Raw genomic sequence first — 11,099 nt, 5'->3', positions numbered from 1 at the left:
TCGAAGTGGTTGAACCTGAGACCAAACCACTTCCTAAAATGAAAGAAGCAGAAGACAACCTCGGTGAACCAAAAAAGATGGAAAACCAAACCATTCGTCAACTAGTCATTGCTCTCAATGAGCAAACACCGTTATGCATCAACTATCCAACCGGAGAAACCCCGTTCGAGTTGAAGTCAGGCCTGATTCACCTTTTACCCACTTTTGGAGGCTTGAAGAATGAAAATCCACACACTCACTTGAGAGAATTCCACATGGTCTGCTCAAGCATGAAACCTCAGGGAGTAACCGAAGATGAAATTAAACTTCAGGCATTTCCTTTTTCTTTAGTTGATACAGTAAGAGAATGGTTATTTTACTTACCCCCCCCGGTTCTATTACAACGTGGGATGACTTATCTCGTGTCTTTCTTGACAGATTTTTCCCAGCATTGCGAGCAGCTGAACTTAGGAGAGACATAGTGGGAATTCGCCAAATAGAGAGTGAATCGCTCTACGACTATTGGGAGTGGTACAAAAAACTGTGTGCATGTTGTCCTCAACACGGTTTGACCGAGCAATCACTTCTTCAGTATTTCTACGAGGGTTTGCTCCAAATGGAAATGAAGATGATTGACACTGCTAGTGGAAGAGCGCTTGTCAATATGAATCCTCAAAGGGCAAGAGAACTGATATCCACCATGGAGGCAAACTCTCAATAGTATCGGCCGAATTCAGAACCAACAAGACGGGATAATGGGGTAAACGTTTCATCCTTAGAAGATAAATTGGATAAGCTTACTAATATTGTTCAATCTATGCTTATAAAAAAGAAGAATCTGACCCAACTATGTGGAATTTGTATTACGTCTGAACATCTGATGGATTTGTGCCCAATCCTTAACGACAATTCAACGGAACATGTTGACGCTATCGGAGGTTTTTCGGGACCTCCGCAAAGACGCTATGATCCTTTCTCCAACACCTACAATCTCGGGTGGAAGGATCATCCCAACTTGAATTATGGAACTAATCCCCGATATAACTCGTCATACCAACCGAGACCTTCGCAACCACCACTCAAGCTGAGTACATCTCTAGAAGCTATTGTGGAAAGACTTGCCGTCGATACTGCAAAATACCAACAAAGGACAGATGCATCAATACAAGAGTTAACTAATCAAGTTAGTATACTCTCGATGGTAGTTAATCGTTTGGAGTCTCAAGGTAAATTACCTTCCCAGACAGAGCTGAATCCTCGGCAAAATGCAAGTGCAATAACTATTCGTAGCGAAAAAGTTCAGGAAACAGTTTCAGACAAAAGTCATGGGCAAGACAAGGAATGGGAAAAACAGATCTCTGATCTAACAGCCAGACTAGAATTAGAAATTCAGAAACCATTCGTGATGCCACCTCTTTTTCTAGGGAGGCTCGCAAAGGATAAGAAAGAGAAAGAGGAAAAAGAAATCCTCGAAACATTCAGGAAGGTGGAAGCAAATATCCTTTTGCTCGACGCTATCAAAAAAATCTCTTGCTATGCAAAATTTCTCAAGGAATTGTGTACTAGCAAGCAGAGGTTAATAGGTAACGAAAGAGTAAATGTAGGAGAAAATGTCTCCGCAGTACTACAAAAGAAAGTTCCACCCACATACAAGGACCAAGGTATGTTTGCTATTTCTTGTGAGATAGGTAATGTAGGCATTAAGAAAGCCATGTGTGATTTAGGGGCTTCCATTAATGTTATGCCTTATCCTATTTATAAGTTGATTAACACAGGTCCTTTGAAAAAGACAGGAGTAATTATCCAATTGGCGGATAGGTCAGTCGTCTATCCCGAAGGGTTACTTGAAGACGTCCTTGTTAAAGTTAACGAATTAGTTTTCCCTGTAGATTTCTATATTATTAATATGGAGGACGATAACTCAACTAATTCATCTGACATTTTGCTTGGAAGGCCATTCCTAAGTACCGCAAGCGCAAAAATTGACATTCGGAGTGGAACACTGACAATGTAGTTTGATGGCGAAATCGTGAAAATCAATGTCTACGAAGCTATGAGTCATCCTAACTCACTATTAAATATTTCTAGTATCGATAGTATAGACTGTTTAACTCAATCTTATTTCGAATATCATGACTTTGATGAGTTAGAAACTGTCCTTTATAAAAGCATTGACATGGATGTTTTAAGTCGTCTCGAGAAATTATCAATTATAGGAGATCCGTTGCAAGAAATTGTCAAACACTTGGAAACGCAACCATTGTTGACGAATCGAGGTAACCAATTTGAACTATTACCTTCCACAACTAAAATGTTGCCTTCGGTTTTGCAGCCACCAACCTTGGAGCTTAAAGCATTACCAGACCATTTCAAGTACGTCTTTTTGGGAGAGAAAGACACATTACCGGTGATAGTGTCAAACAAACTAACCAATGACGAGGAGGAAATTCTAGTTCGAGTTCTGAGGGATTATAAGGAAGCTATTGGTTGGACAATAGCCGACATAAAAGGGCTAAGTCCATCAACTTGTATGCACAGAATTTCCATCGAAGATAACAAGAAACCAAAGAGAGATGCTCAAAGGCGTCTTAATCCACCCATGATAGAGGTAGTAAAGAAGGATATCCAGAAACTGCTAGATGCTGGAATGATATACCCGATCTCCGACAGTGATTGGGTTAGCTCGATTCATGTCGTGAAGAAAACTGACGTGACAGTGGTGAAAAACTCGTCAGGAGAGCTGGTCCCTACCCGAGACCAGAATGGATGGAGGGATTGCATCGATTACAGGAATTTGAATGCGGCTACTCGGAAAGACCATTTTCCACTTCCCTTCATCGATCAAAAGCTCGAGCGATTAGCTGGTAAGACCCATTATTGTTGTCTCGATTGGTCCTCAGGATTTTTCCAAATTCCTGTGGCTCTTGAGGATCAAGACAAAACAACTTTTACGTGCCCCTTTAGAACGTTTATGTATAGACGAATGACGTTTGGACTCTGTAATGCTCTAGCCACTTTCCAAAGATGCATGGTGAGCATATTCTCCGATTATGTCGAGAAAATCATTGAAGTCTTTATGGATGACTTCACGGTATACGGTAACACTTTTAATGAATGTCTCGATAATCTTACTAAGATATTACAAAGATGCCTAGAATTTACTCCTGTTTTAAATTATGAGAAATGCCACTTCATGGTTGACAAAGGATTAAATTTAGTTCATATAGTTTCCTCTGAAGGAATTGAGATCGATAAGGAAAAAACGGATATTATTAACTCATTACCTTATCTCACATCTGTGAGGGAAGTTCGTTCGTTTCTTGGCCAGGCAGGCTTTTACAGATGATTCATGAAAGACTTCTCGAAAACCGCACAACCGCTTTGCAGTCTATTACAAAAGGATAAAGAATTTGAATTTGACAAGACTTGCAACGACGCATTTGACGTGCTGAAGCAGAAGTTGGTCTCCGCTCCAATAGTGCAACCACCAAATTGAAACTTCCCGTTCGAAATCATGTGTGATGCAAGTGATCGAAATGTGGGAGCTGTTCTTGGCAAAAGAATACGGAAAGAGCCTCATGTTATCTATTATTCTTCAAAGACTTTGGATGCAGCCCAAAGCAATTACACAACCAGTGAGAAAGACTTATTAGTTGTTGTGTTTACTTTAGACAAATTTAGATCTTACCTGTTGGGAACTAAAGTGATTATCTTTTCTGATCATGCCGCTTTTAAATATTTAATAGGGAAGAAGGAGGCAAAACCTCGACTGATTAGGTGGATTCTGCTCCTACAAGAGTTCGATTTTGAAATTCGGGATAAAAAGGGATGGAAAACTTAGTAGCTGACCATCTGAGTCGATTACCGATTCAGTAGACAACACACCATTGAAAGACAACTTCCCAGATGAAAACTTGTTTTTAGCAAAAGTGATTCATCCTTGGTATGCAGACATAGTAAATTATCTCGTTATAGGTACTGTTCCTTCAGAATTACCAAGGTCGAGAAAAGATAAGATAAAAAAGGATGCTCGGTATTACATTTGGGATGATCCTTACCTTTGGAAGCATTGCTCCGATCAGGTAATCCGACGGTGTGTAGCAGAAATAGAGGTACAGTCTATCTTAACTTTTTGTCATTCTTATGCATGTGGAGGACACTTTGGACCTAAACACACCACACATAAAATTCTCGAGTGTGGACTATTTTGGCCAAATATATTTCATGACGCCTTTTTATTCTGCAAAACCTGTGAAAGATGCCAAACAGTTGGCAATCTTAGTCGTCAAAATAAGATGCCCCTTGCACCTATTCATATTTGCAAAATTTTTGATATGTGGGGTATCGATTTTATGGGTCCTTTCGTTTCTTCTTTCGGTAATTTTTATATACTTTTAGCTGTTGATTACGTTTCTAAGTGGATAGAGGCAAAGGCTACTCGCAATGATCATGCTAAGACTGTTGTTGACTTTCTTAAAAGTTCTATCTTTTCCAGGTATGGCACTCCACGAGCATTAATCAGTGACAGAGGAACTCATTTTTGCAATAAGCTCGTAAGTGCATTTCTGGAGAAATATGGAGTGACTCCACGAATTGCCACTGCTTACCATCCACAAACAAACAGGCAAGCTGAAGTGTCAAACCCTGAAATCAAGTCCATCTTGGAGAAGACTGTTAAACCTAACAGAAATAATTGGAACTTGGAACTAAATGACACACTTTGGGCTTATAGGACAGCTTACAAGGGACCAATAAGCATGTCACTTTATCGACTCGTTTTTGGTAAACCGTGCCATCTCCCGGTTGAATTAGAGCAGAAGGCATTTTGGGTAGTTAAACAATGTAATATGGAGATAGAGACTGTAGGAAGGGCTTGAAAGTTGGACATTCAGGAACTCGAAGAAATTAGAAATGATGCATATGAAAATGCTCGAGTTTATAAAGAAAATATGAAGGCGTTCCATGATAAGTTAATCACTAGGAAGAAGTTTTCAATAGGACAAAAAGTTCTCCTATACGACTCCACCTTAAAAATTTTCGCTGGTAAGCTTCGATCCAAATGGATAGGTCCATTTACTATTACTAATTTATTCTCAAATGGTGCAGTGGAAATTCAAAGCGAAGAAACCCGGAAGTGCTTTAAGGTGAATGGTCAACGACTGAAACCCATCTACGAGAATTTTCGAATACACATAGTTGAGGAGATTGTTCTTGAGGAGCCCAGACTTTGAATAACAGGTCGTCGAGTAAACAGAGCGCTATTGGGAGGCAACCCAAATTTTCCCTTTATACAAATAAATTTTTGGAAGGTAAAATGGAATTGAAAATGCATGTCGCGGATCAGTTCTGTCTAGGGAAAGACTTGGTACTTAAGAATGTCCATGGTGACTCACCTCTCTTTCCTGGAAACTTACTTGGTGCATTTATCACGACTATTTTACTAAATCTCGTAATCTTGGTTTTTAAATAATTTATTTCTTGGGTTTATAGCTTAGCTAATAAATTCGAGAAATAAAAAATACACATTTTAATTTTATTTATTATTATTATTTATTATTATTTTATTTTATTTTATTTTTGTAGGGAAACATTCCAAGACAAAATTAAATTCTCTATGTCAACCCACAAAATTCTTTTTATTTCAACCAAGGCCCAACTGCACCTACCCACCATTTAAACCAATCCAATACAAAAGCTAACCCATTAACCAAAACTCAAACCTATCATACCTACCCAAATTCAAACCCAAAAAAATTAAGCCCAAAAAATAAAAAAAGGAAAAAACACCCCAACCACCCTTCCCAATAAAAAAATAAAAAAAATCAAAAATCAAAAAATCCAAATTTTTACCCCCAACCGTCCACCCCTTTTCAAATAAAAAAACCCTACACCTATCAACCTTTCACCTATCAAATCCTAATCTTTCACCTATCACATCCAACTTTTCACCTAAAAAACTACAACCCCATACCCCCATTTTAACCCTTTGTCTCTCCCCAACCGTCCACCTCTTTTCAAATTAAAAAAAAACCTTTCACCCATCAAATCATACTTTTCACCTAGGAAATTAAAACTCTACTATCACTCTCCTCAAACAAATAAAACACTTTCACCAATCAAATACCCAGTTACCCCCCATTTGACAGGCAATAAACTAAAACCCCATTTTCAAATCCTACCATTTTTTTTCTTTTTACTAAGTTCCTCCCTTTACCATCTTCAAAACCACTACCCACCACCTCTTTCATGAAAACCAACTGCCCCACCATGGTCCGCACCCGCGACCGCACGACGCAAGAACAACCCTCAGTGGTAAATCGGCATCAACACGATTTCTCAGCTCACCCTTTGTCACCATCGACTCCGATGAGTCTCCTCCATCTCCGTCGCTGCAACTGCGCCGTCCTAAAAGAAACCATAGCCAAACTCCGATCACCGTAGTCTATCCGCCCCATGAGCCACCCAATTCGACCGACCATCCTCCAAACAGCCCGGTCGAACCACCAAACTCATCCGATAGCCAAGACCGCCCATCCCCCCACCAAACGTCCATACACATCAACCAACACAACCGGGGCCTTTAGGAAGAATTTGTGACCTCTGAACGACGGTGCTGAGCCACATTCAATGCAAAGACGAACTCGAGGTTGCCAACATCCATATTTGGCCAGTTCATCAACTCCGTCAGCAGACGATGCCGAATATTGCAGAAATGAGACGGAAAATCAGGACATTGAGTATCACCCACATGAGCGAGATCAATTTCGACAAGGAAGAGGATTCATGCCCCCGGAGAACAGATTTCATGGGAATCTAACATTCACGAACCCGACACATCAAGCACAATCGAACAAATCCAACATCGCCCTCTTTCGATATGTAAGCACGTCGACTCATTCTCATTATATTCTTCAGATATTGAAGAAACTGTTAATCAATATTTTGATGCAATAGGGTGGACTGATTTTACTGCCATTGATGAACCTGCATATTATGAGTTGGTTTTTGAATTTTATTCTACATTTTACTTCGATCGTTCTGCTAACACCATAGGTACGCCTCATGCTGTCAATTTTCGCTTGCTAGGTGTGCATCATAATCTGTCTATTTCTGAGTTTAATGTTGCCTTGGGATTCGTTAGTAACGACTATTTAGCAACTGATGACTATTATGACTCATTTCTCGACATACCATCTGACTTTGATACTAATGAAGCTTTAGCATTGTTAACTGAAATGAGACAGATTTCGTACGATCCGAAACGTTGCAAGGACATAGAAATTCATAGTCCTGCACTTCGATACATACATCGATTCCTTGCTTTCAATTTTTCCGGACGTAATGATGCATCTGCCTCTTTCACTAGAACTGAATTATTTTTTCTATGGTGCATGCATTTGGGTAGGAAGGTGAATTTAGGCTATTGGTTTGCTATTTAGTTTTAGCATGTTTTGCGGTCGAATCGGCCACTAATTTTGGGTACTTACATCACACGTTTAGCCTCCAATTTGAGTCCATCAGCTATCAATTTTAATTCTTTGAATTTGGCATACAAAACGGACTATTTAGATACGTACTGCTTGGATTCTATGGGGTTACTTGCCGATACCCCTTCTTCTTTTTATTTTGCTCCTCTAGGTACGAGAATGGATCAGTCGCATCGAGTATTCCGACGAAGACACCAGCACGAAACGGAGCCTCCAACTTCGGTCGAATATCGGTTAACCTAAATTCAGGAAGGACTCGAATCTTTACGCACCTTAGTGACGGATGTTCTCACACACCTACGAGACTACCCTCCACGATGTTGAAATACATGGGGAGTTTCTTTTTTTCTCTCTCTTTTTCCTACTTATCTTTACTCTTTATTCCTTAACTTACATTGGGACAATATAAACTAAGTAGGGGAAGGGAAACATAAATTGGTTCAAATTTTCTCATACGTTATCATCTTTTTGCATGTTTTGCGTAGAAGGTAAATAATTTCCATGATAAATTAGGATGGTCCACTTATGGTTTGACATATTTAGCTATTTAGATCTTTATGTATAAACTTTTCAATAGCTTTTTCATCTTTGAATGCAAAAAAAGAAAAGAAAAGAAAAAATAATACTCCTCTGATACGAATGTTAAGAGTGAAAATTGGGGTTGTACAACGGTCCGAGTAACCGGAATGTGGTGCTTGGGTTGTCCTCACATCTCGCGTAAAAAGGTTCGTGTGGCTGTCCAAATTTCTTTGCACTCATTCCGCTAACAAGTTATCATGAGTAGGGTGAAATAACCCGCTTAGAGATGTCCGAATCGAGTAACTGGAACATGGTGCTTGGGTTGTCATCATGTCTCGCGTAAAAAAATTCGAAAATGTCCTAAGTACAAAAATAATAAAATAAGTGGTAAGTCTTTCTTATTTCTTAGGCTAAGTCATTTGGGATGATTATATGAAAAGACTAAATTGTTGAATTGTGCAAACCATGGGGGTCAAGTCCTATTATGGAGGAAATTTTTCCTTTTGCAGATACATACAAAATGCTCGAGGACTAGCATGAGCTAAGTAGGGGGATTTGATTAAATGCTAAAATTACATATTTTATGTAATTAAATTGGTTAATTTATGAGAGTGCACCACTGATTTTTCCATGTTTATGTTGAATTTTGTGCAGGGGTGCAATTTCGGGCTAAATAGAAGAAAAAAGGAAATAATTAGGACAGATTGAAGAAAGAAGCAAAGAAGGAGGACCAAAGCAGAATTTTTCCAAGATGTAATTAGCTGAAATTTTTGTTGACTTAGTGGGAGATTATGTTGGGATTTTTATATCATGGAATACTTTATTTCCCTGATTTTCTATGGTTAGTGGCTCTTAATTTAGCAAAGACACTAGTATAAATAGGGGGCTACATTGTTCATTTATTCATCAAGCCATAAATCAAGCTTTCATCTTTGAATGCAATCTCTTCTTCATTCTCACGAAGCTATTTGTTGTTTTTGGTTTCTTTTTCTTTCAATTTATTAATTTCTAGTTTGTCACCAACTTGAACCATTTACAATTTCTTTTTCAAACTTCCTTTTCATTTCTAGTAGCTAGCCATCCCACTTTAATACACTACCAAAATTCCAGCTCCCATACATAATCACACCACCCATTCTTTTTACCCATTTTTACCTTATTTAATTTATCCAACTCCAATATTCCTCAAATCTTAGTTAACTAAATTCATTTTCAGCTTTAGGTCAGAATTAGCCTCGTCAAAACCCGTGAGTTACGAACCCGATCAATTTAAATCCTAATTCAAGTACTTATTATTTCTCCGGATTAAGAGTATAATTTTGTCAACTTACAAAGTCAGATCAACACTAAGTCAAAAAAGAAGTCATTTGAGTTAGTGTAGTTAGACGTACAGTTGGAATTTCGAAAGGATCGATTGTCTGATTGGTTTTTCGTGAACACATTGGCGTGCCAAGTGGGGATTGCTGTTTGGTTCCGTCAAGGGAAGTAGTAACCAGATTTAAATGTCACACGCGGTTGAAGGCATTGGTTCGAGCTAGGCTCTTCTAGAACGCAAAGCTGCCGGAGTTCTAAATCACGAACGTTTCGTTGGTTGTTCGATCGGTAAGGGTTAGTTATTGGACGTTCCATAACTAATTTACACAATGAAGAGTTGGTGTCTGAGGCGTCCTTGGTAGCTATAACTAGCTTATTGGAAAAGAGGAGTTAATCTAATTTCGAGAATCAATTCAAAGACGAGGAAAAACCCGTGCCTAAAGCTGAGCTTAGTTTAATTAATCTTTCTTCAGATTTATTTAACTGTTTTTATTATTTCATTTTCAGCTTTTACTTTTCACGCATTTTTTTCTGTTTATTTTAGGTTCCAAGTTTTTAATTTTATCCTCCCCCTAAATTTCTTGGGCACGACAACTGCCCAAACACGAATCTGGTCTAGAAAGAGAGGAACAATTCACAGTAAACTCATTCTCTGAGAGATCGACCCTACTCCCTATACTGCTTAAATTTGCAAATTAAGGAGTAGGTTTATATTGGTGGAATCGACAACCATCAGTAATAAAGGAACGGGAAAAGGAATAGGGAAATTGGAATTTTGTTAAGATCCTGCCATCAAGGATTGTTGGGAGCAAACCATGATATGTGAAGCTCCTAGCCCTGCGAAGGGGACACTTTGGTGTTCGAGCATTAAGTTAAATACAAGGTAAATCAATGTCAACAGTTATAAAGTTTCATACAGCAACACCGCGATGGCGATCAATAGGCTCTATAGGGTGACATCGTGACGACAGTAAGGTCCTTCGGGGCGACACCTCTAAGAGGTTTAAGGCTTAAGACCATAGCTCGACTATGGCGACCAATGAAGTCTATCGGGATAGTAAACACAGGGTAGTCCATTAGGACAGTAAACACGGGGGTCACGAGGTGTAAGACCATAGCTTGGATATGATAGCTTGTGGGGTCAGTCGAGACACTAAACACAGGTGTTCCATCAGGACAGTAACAACGGGAAATTATGTAAACAAGAAAACAGGCTTAGAAGGAAAATGAAAGTATGGACATGAAATAGTTAGCCAACGGGTTGAAAGAATCCGTCAATGAATGCAAAATGTAATGGAAGCAAGAAAAGACTGCTAGAATAGAGTCTTGAAGCCAGTAGGGCATATAGGTGGTAACTGTAACAGCTCATTTTCTGTGAAATCAAAATAGTGGTTCTAATACCACAAATCAGAGTATGAAAGAAAAATTATTTTAATATTACTACATGGTCTGCATAACGACAGAAATGTCGTATGAAAATTTTGTAAAGAAATTTTACCGATTACATGTCTAATTAAATGGAAAGGACCAAATTGCATAAAATGCAAAAGTTGAGTTTTAGTAGCTATAGGCATCAAATAGCTATGGATTTCAAAATTTGAGGCCCTTAAATGGCAAGTATACCATTTAGAGGAGTTAGTAGATAAGTATGCTAAGTCATCAATGGAAAATGAAATAAAAAATGACTAAATTGGAAAGATGAAATAATAAAAAATGATATTTTAATTAAATAAGAAATATCATCATTTTATATCATCTTTCCCTAAATTAAATACATGAAAACCCTAGTTAGAATAGCTT

The 11,099-nt window shown here is 38.5% G+C and overlaps 1 protein-coding gene across 1 annotated transcript; it reads left to right on the top strand.

Moving 5' to 3' along the window:
- The first annotated feature begins 859 nt into the window (after positions 1-859).
- LOC121224970 (uncharacterized) lies at positions 860-1,993 on the top strand. The gene has a single exon (XM_041108628.1). The coding sequence runs from the start codon at positions 860-862 to the stop codon at positions 1,991-1,993; it is 1,134 nt and encodes a 377-aa protein (XP_040964562.1).
- The last annotated feature ends 9,106 nt before the right edge of the window (positions 1,994-11,099 follow it).

The sequence above is a fragment of the Gossypium hirsutum genome, chromosome D13, assembly GCF_007990345.1.
Source record: "Gossypium hirsutum isolate 1008001.06 chromosome D13, Gossypium_hirsutum_v2.1, whole genome shotgun sequence".
In the NCBI taxonomy this organism is placed as follows: domain Eukaryota; kingdom Viridiplantae; phylum Streptophyta; class Magnoliopsida; order Malvales; family Malvaceae; genus Gossypium; species Gossypium hirsutum.
This window is presented reverse-complemented; position numbering and strand designations above follow the sequence as displayed.